Source organism: Hyaena hyaena, unplaced genomic scaffold (assembly GCF_003009895.1).
Source record: "Hyaena hyaena isolate Hyena2069 unplaced genomic scaffold, ASM300989v1 scaffold_8, whole genome shotgun sequence".
NCBI classification, from domain to species: Eukaryota; Metazoa; Chordata; class Mammalia; order Carnivora; family Hyaenidae; genus Hyaena; species Hyaena hyaena.
In genome coordinates, this window is record NW_024080640.1 from 6,066,000 (window position 1) to 6,082,607 (window position 16,608).

The 16,608-nt window shown below is 39.2% G+C and overlaps 1 protein-coding gene across 3 annotated transcripts in view; it reads left to right on the forward strand.

The window, feature by feature from the left end:
* The window catches only part of EXOC4 (exocyst complex component 4), a 752,259-nt gene that overhangs the window by 54,778 nt on the left and 680,873 nt on the right, over positions 1-16,608 (forward strand). For all 3 annotated transcript variants that reach the window (XM_039243428.1, XM_039243437.1, XM_039243444.1), the window contains exon 5: positions 11,378-11,487. In XM_039243428.1, coding sequence (XP_039099359.1) covers positions 11,378-11,487 — 110 coding nt within the window. The remainder of the gene's footprint in view (positions 1-11,377; positions 11,488-16,608) is intronic.

Sequence of the window (16,608 nt, forward strand, 5' to 3'; positions counted from 1 at the left end):
AGCACAGAGCCCGACGTGGGGCCCGAACCCACGAACCGCGAGATCATGACCTAAGCGAAAGTCGGACGCTTAACCGACTAAGCCACCCAGGCGCCCCCGGCTCTTCTTCATTTTTAATGACAACCCTTATTTGGTTCCTAGCAGCTAACAGGCTGAATGTCCCATCCTCCTACATAGCTAAAGGTCGTTAGGGAGACTTCTGCTTGCAAGCTTTTGAATCAGGGCTCCTAGGAAAATTCTTTAAAGATGCCAGCCAAAGTGGTACTCTCACTATTTTACCCTTCACTTGCCTTCCTTTACTTCCTGTTGAGGACATGGATTGGTGCCATCAAGCCGTCTTGGATACTATGTGACCTTGAGGATAGCAGGCACATCCTAAACTCTTTAAAAGCATGGATCCTCCTTTATAGCCCTGAATGAGTTACATCTTTTATATAAGAGGGAGGAAAATTTTTATTGTACTCAGGCCACTGATATTTTGAGTCTTAGGGTTTGTTTTTTTTTTTTAATGTTTGTTTATTTTTCAGAGTGTGACAGAGTGTGAGTGGGGGAGGGGCAGAGAGAGAGGGAAACACAGAATCCAAAGCAGGTTCCAGGCTCCAAGCTGTCAGCACAGAGCCCGACCTGGGGCTCAAACCCATGAACTGTGAGATCACGACCTGAGCTGAAGTCAGATGCTTAACCAGTTGAGCTACCCAGGCACCCCAGTGAGCCGTAGGCCTGGTAAAGAGTGGCAGAAATCAGGATCACCAGGATTTGCTGAACACAAAATACCTGAAGAGAGCAGAACAGAGTGTACAAAGTGTTGAATAGGGGCAAATTGGGTCAAAGATTTCTATACCCAGCCAAGTAGACACTGTTAAGCATGGGAAGCAGCGAGACATTCTCAGATATAAATTAACAACAAAAAGAACTAATATGCAAAGATGAACTCTAAGGTACGAACCAAAATCAGCAACTTGAGAACAATAAAGTTGTAGTAGTTTGAAACTACTGTAAGGACCACATACCATTAAACATGAAAATTTGCATATAGAAAGCTGACAAATACATTTTTATAAGATCAAAAATATAAGCTGAAGCTATTTTTGAAAAAGGTCTATGTGGTCAAAGAATACTCCATAATAAACAGGAATTATATCCCCACATTATGTTAGAGTCTGGGTAATTTGGACAGGCAGGAGATAAAAAGGAATGGTGAATTCTTGTGCAAGGTAAGTCAGAAGTTGTTTTGCATTTGAGTAATTGGAGAAAATGTTTAGCTTAATTTTGTGTTTATCAACCTAGGTATGTATATGTAAAGATTTCTTTTTTTTTTTTTTTTTAAATATTTTATTTATTTCTAGGAGAGAGAGAGAGAGCGTGAGCAGGGGAGGGTCAGAGAGAGAGGGAGTCACAGACTGAAACAGGCTCCAGGCTCTGAGCTGGCAGTCAGCACAGAGCCCGACGCGGGGCTCGAACCCACGAACCGCGAGATCATGACCCAAGCGAAAGTCGGACGCTTAACCGACTAAGCCACCCAGGCGCCCCTAAAGATTTCTTTTTTAAAAAAATTTTTAAATGTTTATTTTTGAGAAAGAGAGAGACAACGTGAGTAAGGGAAGAGCAGAGAGAGAGAGGGAGACACAGAATGTCAAGCAGGCTCCAGGCTCTGAGCTGTCAGCACAGAGCCCGATGCGGAGCTCAAACTCACAAACTGTGAGATCATGACCTGAGGTGAAGTTGTATGCTTAACTGACTGAGCCACCCAGGTGCCCCAGGATTTTTTTTTTTTTTAATGTGTATTTATTTTGGGAGAGAGAGAGAGGAGAGAAAGAATCTCAAGCAGGCTCTGTGCTGCCAGTGCAGAGTCCAACAGAGGGCTCGATCCCATGAACCATGAGATCATGACCTGAGCTGAAATCAAGAGTCAGACGTTCAACCAACTGAAACACCCAGGCGCCACTACAGATTTCTCTTGAAAATCACTAGAGGAGAAGCAAATAAAATGGTCTCTGTACAAAAGATGCTTTATTAGCCAGTATTGTAGATAACAAGTAGCAGAGATCAATCCGGACAACTCAGAGAAGGAAAGGAATGAAGCAGAAGGTGGTAAGGTAGGTCATAGAGCTGAAGGGAAGAAGGCTGTGTAATCAGGCTCTAACACCCCCGAGGGACCAGGAGAGATGAAGCAGCTGAGCGCACACCGTGGACAAGCACAGGGAGGGGCTGGTTGGGTTGTTCTGCTGTTACCATGCCTGCTGTTGCTGGAGTTTGCCCTCCCGTGCCAGTGTTCCCTAAGTGCCCGTCCCTGCATCTGTCTTTATCTCCTCAGGATTCAAAGTCCTAGGCAGCAGCGTCCAATTTGTTCAGCCTGAGACATGTCTGGCCTCCTTCAGCTTTTCCACTAGAAAGTTGGGCCCTCCTTCTTTTTTGCATTGACCTAGACAATTGAGGGCCTTTCTAAATACAAAGATTGTTCCAACTGTTGGTATCCAAAAGCAAACACATGAACATCCAGTAACAAATTTCTACTTTTGTAGAAAACAAAAACAAAATCACATGAAGGCAGATAGGTATTTTTGAAGTAGAAATAGACAGTTAATAGGTGTAATAAAAGGAAGTTTCATGGCTACATGGAAAAATAATAAAAATGGTATCTGGTGGATATGAAACAAGACCTAAATAAATGAGGAGAACCTCCACGTTCTTAACTCAGAGATGTCAGTTCCAGTTAAATCCCTGTTGGGTTTTTTGAAATTGTCAGATCTGTAATTCACATGGAAGAATAAATAAATAAGAACTATTTTTAAAAAATTGAAGGGAGGTAATAAGGGAGGCTTTTCTTATCTAATATTTAAATGTATGGTAAAACTAATTAAAAAAGTGCACGTATGCAAATACAAAAGCAGACTGGGCTGGGGGTGCCTGGGTGGCTCTGTCGGTTTAGCGTTCGATTTTAGCTCAGGTCATGGTCTCATGGTCTGTGGGTTCAAGCCTTGCATCAGGTTCTGTGCTGACAGCTTGGTGCTGGAGCCTGTTTCAGATTCTGTGTCTCCCTCTCTCTCTGCCCCTTGCTCACCCACTCTTCTCTCTCTCAAAAATGAATAAATGTTTAAAACAAATCAGGTTGGTATAGCAAAAAAGAATTTAGAAACAGAGGCAGGGTATTTGGGACTTTAATATTTTTTAACAATAATCCAAGTAAGTAAAGGGAATGAGTGCTGCTTAGAAATTAGTGTTGAGATACTTGGCTAAAGAAAAATAAATTTAGATGCCTAATTTTTATTATATACAAAAAATTCTAACTCACTTTAAAAATCACAAGATAAAACTTTACTAGCATTAGATAAAATTCAGAGAATGTGTGTGGAGGAGGCTCTTTTGGCCCATATCCTACAAAAATAGGACCATATCATAAAAATATATGTAACAAGATAGTCACTGGAATATTATTGGTAAGAACAACAGAAAATACACAATTTAGATGTTCATCAAGAGGTGTATAGTGAGGTGAATTATGGCATATCCATGCCATGTAACCTTTAAAAATTTTTTTTGTTTATTTTTATTATTTATTTATTTTTTTACCGAATCTTGTTTGTTTATTTTTTAATAGTCACAGAAATTTAGTTACTAAAACATTAAAGATGTCTGTACACATATACAAACACACATACACATATACATACATGATTCTTGGTATTTTTCTAGGGGAGTATAGTATCTTTTTTCAAATTTATTTATTTATTTTTAGATTTATTAAGGTCTTTTTATTTATTTATTTTATTTATTTATTTTTACAAATAGTTTATTGTCAAGTTGCTTTCCATATAACACCCAGTGCTTGTCCCCACAAGTGCCCTCCCCCATGTCCATCACACCCTTACCCCTCTCCCCCACCCCCAACAGCCCTCAGTTTGTTCTCAGCATTCAAGAGTCTCTCATGGTTTGCCTCCCTCCCTCTCCCCCACTATTTTTCCCCTTCTTCTCCCCCACGGTCCTCTGTTTAGTTCCTCCTAATCCTCCAATACATGCAAACATATGGTATCTGTCCTTCTCAGCCTGACTTTTTTCGCTCAGCATAACACCCTCGAGTTCCACCCATGTTGCTACACATGGCCAGATTTCATTCTTTCTCATTGCCATGTAGTATTCCATGGTATAGATAAACCACATCTTCTTGATCCATTCGTCCATTGATGGACACTTAGGCTCTTTCCATGTTTCAGCTATTGTTGAGAGTGCTGCTATGAACATTGGGGTACATGCGCCCCTGTGCATCAGCACTTCTGTATCCATTAGGTTATTTTGTAGCAGTGCTATTGTTGGGTCATAGGGGAGTTCTGTTGTTAATTTTCTGAGGAATCTCCACACTGTTTTCCAGAGGGGCTGCACCAGTTTACATTCCCACCAACAGTGTAGGAGGGAGCCCGTTTCTCCACATCCTAGCCAGCATCTGTAGTTTCCTGATTTGCTCATTTTAGCCACTCTGACCGGTGTGAGGTGGTATCTCAGTGTGGTTTTGATTTGTATTTCCCTAATGAGGAGGGATGCTGAGCATCGTTTCATGTGTCTGTTGGCCATCTGGATGTCCTCTTTGGAGAAGTGTCTGTTCATATCTTCTGCCCATTTCTTCACTGAATTGTTTGTTTTTTGGGGGTGGAGTTTGGTGAATTCCTTATAGATTTTGGATACTAGCCCTTTATCTGATATGTCATTTGCAACTATCTTTTCCCATTCCATCAGTTGCCTATTAGTTTCACGGATTGTTTCCTTTGCCGGGCAGAAGCTTTTTATCTTGATGTGGTCCCAGTAGTTCATTTTTGCTCTTGATTCCCTTGCCTTTGGGGATGTGTCAAGAAATTGCTGCATTTGAGGTCAGGGAGGTTGTTTCTTCCTTTCTTCTCTAGGGTTTTGATGGTTTCCTGTCTCACATTCAGGTCCATTATCCATTTTGAGTTTATTTTTGTGTACGGTGTGAGAAAATGATCTAGTTTCATTCTTCTGCATGTTGCTGTCCAGTTCTCCCAGCACCATCTGTTAAAGAGGCTTTTTTTTTTTCCTCCCTATTGGATACTCTTTCCTGCTTTGTCAAAGATTAGTTGGCTGTACATTTTTAGGTCCAATTTGGAGTGCTCTATTCTATTCCATTGGTCTATGTGTCTGTTTTTGTGTCAATATCATACTGTCTTGATGGTGATAGCTTTGTAGTAGAGGCTAAATCTGGGATGGTGATGCCTCTCGTTTTGGTTTTCTTCTTCAATATTACTTTGGCTATTCGGGGTCTTTTGTGGTTCCATACAAATTTTAGGATGGCCTGTTCTAGTTTTGAGAAGAATGCTACTGCAATTTTGATTGAGATTGCATCGAATGTGTAGATTGCTTTGGGTAGTAATGACATTTTAACTATATTCTTCCAATCCATGGGCATGGAATGTTTTTCCATTTCTTTGTGTCTTATTCAATTTCCTTCATAAGTTTTCTATAGTTTTCATCATGCAGATCTTTTATATCTTTGGTTAGGTTTATTCCTAGGTATTTTATGTTTTTTTGTGCAGTTGTGAATGGGATCAGTTTCTTGATTTCTCTTTCTGTTGCTTTCTTGTAGGTGTATAAAAATGCAACCGATTTCTGTATGTTGATTTTGTATCCTGCAACTTTGCTGAATTCATAGATCAGTTTTAGTAGGCTTCTGGTGGAGTCTGTCGGGTTTTCTATGTAGAGTATCATGTTGTCTGCAAAAAGTGAAAGTTTGACTTCTTTGCCAGTTCTGATGCCTTTTATTTCCTTTTGTTGTCTGATTGTTGATGCTAGGCCTTCCAGTACTATGTTAAACAAAAGTGGTGAGAGTGGACATATTTGTTGTGTTCCTGATCTCAGAGGGAAAGCTCTCAGTTTTTCCCCATTGAGGATGATGTTAGCTGAGGACTTCTCATAGATGGCCTTTATGATGTTTAAGTTAGTTCCTTTTATCCCAACTTTCTTGAGGGTCTTTATTAAGAAGGGATGCTGTATTTTGTCAACTGCTTTTTCTGCATTTATCGACAGGATCATAATGGTTTTTATCTTTTCTTTTGTTGATGTGATGTATCACATTGATTGATTTGCAAATATTGAACCAGCCCTCTAACCTAGGAATGAATCCCACTTGATCTTGATTTTGTCTCCACCATGTGTACTTTGGCTTATTTCTTGAGGTAGCCCTGGAAAAAGAAAACAGACAACCACACAGGGAACAAAGGTACACAAACACACAGACAAAACCAGTAAACAGGCAAACAAGTACTGGACGTGCCGCTTTGAATGCTTTATGTCACTGAATTCTCACACACCCTCGGAAGTCGGTTCTATGACCATTCCCCTTCTACTGTAGGTTTCCACCTCGGTGAAGATTTCACGTGTGTTTGGGGTGGAGGTAAGGGGACGCTTATGCCCCCTCGACTGGCAGCATAGGGGAAAGTGCTCTGGCAAAGAGATCCTTGAGTCTCCAGATCCATGCTATGTAACTTTTAAATAAATGAGAAAGATCTCTTTGTGGTGATAGGGAAAGAGTTCTACAATATATTCTTAGGTCTAAAAAGAGCCAATTGAAAAGCAGTATGTACAGGATGAGCCTATTTGTGTAAGAATTGAGAGAATATATATTTAAACATGTATCCTTTATATGTAGGCATAAATGTTTGTATATTTCTAAAGAGAAAATTCCCGGAAGGATAATATTGACACTGATGAAAGGAATTACCTATGAGAAATGGAAATGGTGGATAGGAAATAGGAAATAAGGACTTAGTTCATACCCTCACGACTGTGAATGTGTTCATCATAAGCATGTATTATTATTTCAAAGTAATATAATTATTGATGCTTTTGAAGATTACTTTTAATGGAATAGCAAAATGTTTACTGCTGAAATGAAAAACTATATAGGATTTAAAATTCTATATAGGATGATCCAAATCATGTTGAAAAAGAGCATGTGTATGTTTTTCTCTGTATGAGCACGTGTCTATTTAGAGAGGCAGGGATGGATGGATAGAAAAGACTCTTCTGCTACATGTTCTGGAAAGCGCTACAGTATAATTATATTAGTAGTTTTTTTTTATTTTTTAATAATATATTTTTCAAAATCCTATAATACCTTCATAAACTGATAAAATCAATAAAAAGTTTTTTTAAAGTTAATCCATTTACTTTCTGCATCCTGGATTAATACTTGATTTAACCTTGTTTCCTTGGGGGAGCTCTGGCTCATAGAGGAGAAGATTTCAGCCCCATGGATTTTGGTGTCTATATTTGTCTATGGGGGAGTTAGGAGAGTGCTGGACCCTGTTGTGTTACTTATTTCCCATTTTGTCTTCTATTGTTTTTGTTTGTTTTCTTTCTGTATCTTTCAGTTCTTTTTTCCCCTTTGCCTAGTTTCACTTTTTGTTGTACCACATGTCTTCACTCTTAATCTATCATTTGAGACCATGACTGTTTTTGACTTTTATACCGTCTGAATCATTCATCATTCTTTCTCTATGTTCAGGCCAATCTTAGAATGATAGAGAATTACTTTGCCTGCCATTCCCCTGTTTCATTATTCAGTTACATTTTCTGACTAAGGGCATATTATCTTTGACAGCCATTTCTCAGCTCAGTTTGACTTCACAAACTTTTATGAACCCTTGCTCTCTGTGGGTACCGTGCCAGGTGTTGGGGTGATAGAGGTGAACCAAGTCGTTACTAGATTTACAACTTACAGTTCAGCTCACCTCTGTCAAGTTCTAGTTTGACCTTAAAATCAGCCAAGAGAGCTGCCCCTGTGAATTTTGGACATAGTTGGACATATTGTTAAGTGAAGGAATGAAAGTGAAGTGAAGGAATTAGAAAGAAGTTCTAATTAAAAAGCAAATGTTTAATACGTTTTTGGGACTTCTAACGCTTCTTTAAAAAAAACCCCAGAAAACCCAAACCTTTTACTGCGTATGCATGTGTAAGTAGATCCCTACTAGATGGATGGATGGTTAACGGCCAGAAAGTGTTTAGGGTTATGGTAGTAGGGAATGGTTTTGGTATAGTTTGTTTTATAATTTTCCTGTTTGCCACCAGGTGGTTAGTCAATAGCAAACCCCATTCAATTACAACATGTAGTTAGTAATTGTAGGGGGACTGTAGGATTTTATGTATGTCAAGTGTCTTTTACAACTCAGCTATGAGTGATTCTAAATGAATTTAAAATTTGTATGGGGCATCTGGGTGGCTCAGTTGGTTGGGCGTTTGACCTCAGCTCAGGTCATGATCTCGTAGTTGGTGAGTTCCCGCTCCGCGTCCGGCTCTGGGCTGACAGAGCCCGCTTTGGATTCTGTGTCTCCCTCTCAGTGCCCCACACCGGCTTTCTCTCTCTCTCTCTCTCTCTCTCTCTCTCTCTTTCTCTCTCTTTCTCTCTCTTTCTCTCTTTCTCTCTCTCTCTCTGAGAAGTAAACATTAAAAAACTTGTAATCATATGTATTTAAAAAGAAAACTAATTTCTACCGATATTTCTTTCAAAATAAGGCAGTTCAGAGCATTCATATTAATTACAAACTTGATAAGAACAATCTAATTTTGGTTTTATTTTCTGTTTTCAAAAATACTTCCTCAGAGATAGTCAGAACCCTTTGGAGGTACTCATACTTGCTCAACTTAATTTCTTCTGAAATGGAAACGGAGGTACCTACTATTTAAATTTCATGTCTGAAATGGAGGCGGAGGCACCTACTATTTAAAGGCAGTATTCTATGATAGTGCCCCCTTTCTGTGGAGCTTCATGTCTCTAGTAGCTGAACGAGTGGGTGTGCCCGCTTGCTCTTGAACTCTTGAGACTAAGTCCTTTCATAAACGAACAAGAGAAAAACCAAAAGTCATTTCCAGAGTTACTTGCCTTTGGGTTAGTGTTCACAAAGGAGAAAATTGAAGCCCGGGGGAAAATTTTAGAGAGATGAGTCTATGAAAATAGTTTTGCAGTACATTGACTTTCTAAAAATTTATTGATGGAGTTTGAGAGCCCTTTTGGCTCTCGTAAATGAAGTCAGTAGGTTATGTTTTTCAAAGTGAAAATGGCAAGCCATTTAGTACCCTGTTTTTAACTGAAAACATTTTTAGGTTAAAATTGAGAAAATAATTGTAGGTTTTAATCTAGGAGTGAAGCTTGTACCTATCTGTGTTTATACAAGTGTGTATTATACTCACATGTATACACATCTCACCGTATACAAGTAGGTACTAACTGTACTGCTTATGTATTCCAGCTCTACACCTGAACTTTCCTGTTAATTGATAACCTTCATTTATCAGTGCTCTAAAAATAACCTGTCTGTTTTTGTTATGGAAATATTTATGAAATGTATTATATATTTTTCCTATCATTTAGAATTGGACTGAATTTTTTCTTAATACCGAGTAGCAGCATTATAAACATCAGTGATTATCCAGGGGAGGGAGGCTCATGGAGCTAGTTTTGCAGTTGTGAGTAAATGCAGGTAAGAGGTGAGGTGAGGTAGTTGAGGGAGAAACTGAGACGGGAGCAGTAGTCAGTATGTTAAAGGTGACTGGATCAATCTCTCCTCTAATTGATTTTATAAACAGATTTTATAAACTATTGTGACCAATCCCTCTCTTTTTCTTAGGATAGTTTAGGCAAATAGGAAGTTAATAGCTTTATGTTGGACGACAAGATTTATGGGAACTATGTCCATTTAATGCCAGGTAAATCTTATCTTTGTTACTTCTAAATCTTCAATCTGAGGTTTGAGGTTAGTCTGTGAGTGGTTCCAACAGCTGGAAATGGGCTAAGTTTGGTTTCGCTCGTACGGTGTTCGTGCTTGCATCCTTGGCACCGAACGCCGTGCCCAACACTTAGATGCAGGAGACTTGTTTGAGTTGTTGGTTCCTTCTTTCCCCTGCAGTCAGTGAGAAGGGAGAACTTAGTAACTGTCACTTATCCTCAAGGCCTGGGACAACAGCTCACGTGTCATTAGCACTTGATAAAAATAATACCTAAAGTGATGATTTTGCCCTTTAACATAAAGTTTGTTTTTCAGAGTTCTGAAAGAACATGCATACATTTATTAGGTTAAAACTACACACATACGTAGCACTTTGGACCCAAAAGGAGTGGTAGGAGGGAGCTGGGGATATGTCACTGTGGGTGGGTGGGGGTGGCGATGTTAAAAATGAACGTGACTTTCCCATTTGGAGAGAGCTTTCCTTAAGGTGTGGTCTTGTCCCCACTCCCCCGCTCTGCCTGCCTTCTGTTTACCACCATCATGAGAGTCACTTCTGTGGTTAGCCAGGTAGCCAGTGCTACTACTGATGTTGTTTGTGGGACTGGAAGGAGGTGAGAATTGTGGCCTTGGCCCTGTCTACCCTTGGAACTTAGAGAAGCTTTTCTGTTGTAGATGCAGAATGCTAGATAATTCTTCCCTTTCTTTCTTTTCTTTCTTCCCTCTTTCCTCCTTCCCTTCCTCCTTTCCTGTTTTAAGTTTATTATTATTATTTTGTAATACTCTCCACACCCAGTGTGGGGCTTGAACTTACGGTCCTGCGATCGAGAGTGGCGTGCTTTTCTGACTGACCCAACCAGGTGCCCCATAGATGGTTCAGTTTCTTGAGAGTGGAACACAGATGTCATTTGCCTTGAAATTGCCTACTTCCTTCGTCTAACAGATGGCTAGAAGTGGGAATTAACTTGAAAATGTAATTGTTTTTTTATAGTCATTGTGTCATTTAAAATTAATGTGTTTATTTTGGAGATGATAAAGTTAATCATTAGGATGAGGTGTGAGGCCTTTTTGGAAAAGGTGAAATAGGTAATCAAGTACTGAATTAAGCTGTTTTGAGTTCCTTAAATCATCTTTTATTGTTGTGATTCTCAATTTGATGAAATTTATAACCTCTTTGAAAGAAAGCTGAATGTAGTGAACTCCCATAATATATCAAAAACTCCAGCTTGAAAATTCAAGTTAAGCAAAGCCCAACTACTTAAGCCTTCATTCAGTTATCATGATATGGTGACATTTGATCTTCCTTTGCTGATAAATTAACTTTAATACAGAAACGACAAAGGGTACTGAAATTGCATGGCATATTTTGGTTGGAAGGTAATCATCCAGATGATCCAGAATATATTTACATTAATGTTTTTAAATCTAGCACTGAAATAAGACAAAATAAAAATTTGAATAGTTGGAACCCTTAGAATACATCTTTAACCCCCTCCCTGTACTAATCACCACTGGAAATATTCTTGAGAGACCCTCAAAGTCACAGTGTAGGGGGCTCATGACAAAAAGAAGTCTTAGGGGATGGGCATGTAGTGGGACTTTGGTTGGTTTTGGAGAAAGTGGTAACTAACTACTCTTCCTTTCCCTTTTAGCTCCCTTATAAAAGATGCTTCTCCCATCCCTCTGATTGATGTTACCAATCTTCCTACTCCTCGAAAATTCCTCGATACCTCTCAGTATTCCACTCCTGGAAGCTCAAGTGGTAAGTTTTTATTTCTTGAGCCACTCAGCTTCTTTTCGTAATCCTACAGTAAGGCAGAAACCTGGGGAAGTCTAGGGAGTCTGGAGTGCGTGGTCCTGGGGTTAGTGCCTTGGAGCCTCCTATGAGCTCTTTGCCAGCCTCAGAGGGAGTAAGATGATGATTGGCTGGTCCTGTTGTGTTATCAGCGTTGAAAACTGGCAGCTAAATCTGGCCTGTCTCCTGAATCCAGTTGTAGTTACGCTTTATTTGACTGGCACTGTTTATTTTTCTGAAGTTGAATCTGAATGCTTTTTGATGCATTGTCTTTTTTTTTCCCCTCTATTGTTTCTGTTAGCTTTTACCCAGCTGCTGCACCTGTTACATTCCCTGTCTGGTTCTTGAGAGCTTCTGAGAGTGTGATCTATATCCTGTGTCCTCTATACTAATTCCTTGTATCTTCCATGGCTTCTCCACTTCTGTACATGCTTGCATGTGGATGTGCACACACACTCGTACACGTAATGCACTTTGAGGTCCTATCCACGAGCCAACCATGTTTCTTCTTGGGTTCCCTACTATTCTGTTGAAGAAGACAACGGAGGGCCATTTTAGCCTTTAAAGTTGGAGAGGGAATTGTCAAGGCAGACAAAGATTCTGCTTTGAATTTAATGCAGATTTAGGGGAATTCTTCCGGAATGGCTCAGACCTGCTCTGTTGGAGGGTTCAGCTTAGCGTGGCTCAGATGGTCTCTGGGTCTCTGCAAAGAGCTGCTCAACTGTTGCAGTTCTGGATTGAGGAGAAGGATATGGGATGTTTTGATGAGATGTCCCACAGGTGCCTTCTTGTTACAGCTGAAGTCCTCAATACCTTTTAAGGAATGGGTAATGTCAGTTACCATTGGCTTTGCATGTATAAATCAGTTTTTAGAGTTCTTACTATTTCTATAGTTGTGTAGAGCTTGAAATAATGAAAAGATAGAAAGGTAGAAAAATAATTTGGATTCAATCAGTACATTTTATGTAACTAATTGAAAGTGTTTCTTTTGAGAGCCTGACTGTATATTGTTGTTGCTGGTGTATATTTAATTATCTTTTAAAATATCATTTAATTAAGCTTTAGGGTTATTTAGGCTTGGAATCTTGAGGTTTATTGCTTTCACTGTAGGAAAAGTGTAGAAATTATTTTATAATAGATTTTACTGTTAGTCTACTTAATGATTTTTTTTTTAAACCCCAACACTTATTTTTATTATGACACTTTACAAGGTTTGTGCTCAAGCCTCTTCCTGGAGCTAAGAAATTTTTTCTTCTTCTTCTGTCTGTCGTAGTATTGCTGTTCTTTGAGTTTTGACACTGCCTTGAGCTGTTGTAGCGTGTGGAATTATGAGACACAATATATATTTATACTTTTGACTTGTATTTTTCCCTCTACCTTGAGGAAAAATTATCAGTTGTTATATTTTCATGTGTTTATAAGGTGATCGTCATTGCTTAGCCTGGTTATATCAATTTAAGTAAATGTTGCCGAGTCAATGGCCATGTAAAATAAAAATTTTAATTGTTTAGGAAGAAATGATAGGGCAGGCATTTTGCAAATGAAAAGCACTGTGTAAATATCAAGTAAGTTGAAAACATGCCAATTACGGCAAATTTAAGTAGAAACTCAATTTTGCTCCATCTATTATTTTTAACAAGACAGCTTACTCTTTGATGGGCACTTTTTCTGTCAGGCCCTGTAGTTAGCGTTTCTCACTTAGTGGAGTTCATGGTGACACGTTGACTTCGGCGTCATTATTGGGGACAACTCCTAAAGTGCGGATGTTGATTGAGTGGAGCTGGGTCCATCATGGAGACTGCTTATACATAAACTACAAACCTTTCTTTTTAGAAGTGCTCGTTCCTTTGTCTGTTTGAAACTTCTGATCTCATGATTTTTCTGTGGGTGACTGAAAGACAAAGTGGTTGAAATATTACTAATGAGGATGCATACTAGTAGTAGCTAAGATGTGTTTAGTGCGTACTGTATGTAAAATAATATGTTAAGTACTTCACGTGAATTAGCTTAGTTAGTCCTGTAACAGTCTTTGTAGGTAGGTACTGTTACAATGGCTCCATTTTACAGCTGAGAAAATCTGAGGCATTGGGAGGTCAATAATTGGCTTAATTTGACATAGTTGACAAGCAGTAGAGCTGTGATTTCAAGTGAGGAGCTGGATTTCGGAATACGCTCTTCTAACCAGTCTGTTTTCCTGCCAGAAAGCTAGGTATGCCCTGGGTATTAGTTTTCCCTTGTTACCCCCAACAAATTACCACAACATAAATTTACCATCTTACGGTTTTGTAGGTTAGAAGTCCACTATGGGTCTCCCTGGACTGTGTTCCTTCTGGAGGCCCCTCCCGGAGGCCCGTTTCCTTGCCTTTCCCAGCTCCTAGAGGCTGCCGCTTTCCCAGACTTGTCGACCTCTTCCTCTCTCTTCCAGACCAGCGACAGGGTGTCACCTCTTTCTTGGGTCACATCTTTCTGCCCCACCCTTCTACCTCTCCCTCCCTTTTAAGGACTTGTGTGATAGATTGATTCCACCTGGATAATTCTGGCTACCCTCCCCAGCTCAAGGTCCTTAGCCTTAGTCACATCTATGAAGTCACCTTTGCCATTTAATATATTCGCAGATTCTGGGGATTAGGACCCAGTTAGCCTTTGGGGACAACTACTCTGCTTACTCTGCACTGCTTCCTTTGCCTTGAGTTGTCCTGAGGAGCCAATATGTAAAATTTTGACTTTCTTGAAATTATGTGTGAAGTCTTTTTTTTTTTTAAGTCACTGCAGTCCTAATCTTTAGGACTATATTAATCTGGATCACATTATTAAAGGGGGTTGTATGAAAATGAAGAAGATGTAAATTATGTAGAGAACCACATAAAATGTTACTAAGTACGTATAAAATGGGAGGCTGATGAAATACACTATAAATAAAGGGCAGTTTTTTCTTATTCTTAATGAACAGTAAGTCCTGCGAAGTGGGACTTGTGAAGTGCCCTGCAAGTCAGCCTTGAAAGTAATGGTCATTTTCAGCAGGGAATTTAATGTAGGCTTTTAAAACTCCCTTCTCATCTTGTGAAATAGTGGGATTGAGGGTATAATCCATTAGAACTGACATCTTTATAGAGGAAGCTCCAGTAGGGAATCCCTGGATAGAACAGATCTCTCATTGGGGTGCTATAAATTAGGGTTGGAGGTGATTCCTAAGGATTTTCAGATTATTGTTAATTAAACAAGAATTTTGATTGTTTGCAAACGAGTCATTTTTCAAGTGTCTTTAGGGTAGAGTTGCGAGTAGCTTCTGTGAGATTTTCTAATAGTTTACATGTTATGGTTCGCAAAACTTGTTGCATCAGGCAATTGATACAGCAGTCCTATGAGGTAGTCAGGGCAGCTACTGTTGTTGATACAATGATTATTTTTGTATCTATCATATCTCAGTCTATTATATAATTAAGTTATAAGAGTATAGAACTGTATATGTGTATACATCATTAATTAAAAAATGTTAGTTACAAAACATAGAATCAAGGCACAGATTGGCAGACGCAAGAAACCCACAGAGAGAAGAATGAGTAGCATCCATTTAGCTTTCCTGCATGTTAGTGAAGAAAGGAAATGGCATCTTCAAGAACTGTACACATGATGGGCATTTTACAGAAGAGCCCTTATAGATGGAGAGATTGGCATTTGTCCAACAGAGGTTAAGTATCCAGAGTATATAAAGAACCCCTATAAATCAGTAAAAAAAGCTAATCAAAAGTATGCAAATGTAAAATTATGAAACATATAGGCAAACGTGTGAACAGGCATTTTGTAGTAAATATATGGAAAGTTGCTTATACATTCTAGTTGATGAGGTATTCTTATTTTATTTTTAAATGTTTATTCATTTTTGAGAGAGACAGCGTCTGGGGGGGAGGGGAGGAGCAGAGAGAGAGGGAGACTTGGAATTTGGCCATCTGCACAGAGCCCGAAGTTGAGCTCGAACCCACGAGCCGTGAGATTATGACTTGAGCTGAAGTCAGGCACCAAGCTGACTGAGCCATTCAGGTGGCCCCATCAGGTATTATTTTTCAAAACTCATTTTATAAGCCTATTCCATCCACAGAGGTTGAGTGATTGGTCCAGGTTCACCAGATGGTAGTTGTTGGAAGGTAGCCTCATGGTGTTCCTACTCTAAAGAAGTAAGAGATGTATTTTGCAAGCCTTTCTCCTATTTCTCATCAGTCACAGTATTTTGTAACGTACAGGAAACTAATGTCTAATTTAGATGTAGTAATTCAACTATAACTTAGGTAAAAGGATGAGAGAAGTGTGGCAAAAAGCCAATAATTGTAGTAAAATGTTGGTTTAAGCTTTTGGATTCTCAGTATGTCCTTTCATTTGGCAAGCTGCCTTTGGAACGTTTTGACTGAGCAATTACTCCCGGGGTACACAGGCATTTCATTTGTAGCTTCTTTATTCATTTTATGCATGATCCTGCTGGGATTGCTGTGAATATAACTATAATGAAACTGGACTTCTTACTTCCTTTCTTTTTGGTACCAGCATAGGTTAAGCAGTAAAACCTAAAGAGAGCACAAATTAAATGATATTTTTCTTACGCTGCTGTTTTCTTACGTGCATTTCAGTCCATAAAGTCTTGGTCTGGGACTTGACATTTTTCTTAAAATTTTAGGATTTGATATTTAAATTCTCTCTACTTGGCCTGGGAGCTATGAATCCTAACATAAAAGGAGATGAAATTTTTCTTCCCGCAACTCACATGTCTAGAATAATGAAGGTTCTCCGAAACAATGGGGCACTTTTTGAGTTACTTGTGTCCTGAGGTTGGGGCCTCCCTTTGCATTTTAAATCAGTTGTTCCTAAAGAATCCTTAATTTGCTATTAAATATCTTGGTTGATATCTATGATTATTTGTAAATAGAACTGAGGACTATAATTTGATTTGATTTGACTTGACTTTAGGGAAAGAGAGAGAGTGAGTGGGGTGGGGGGAGAGGAACAGTGAGAGAGAGAATCTTACGTGGGCTCCACGCTCAGCATGGAACCTGATTCACGGCTTGATCCAGTGGCTCTGGGATCATGACCTGCACTGAA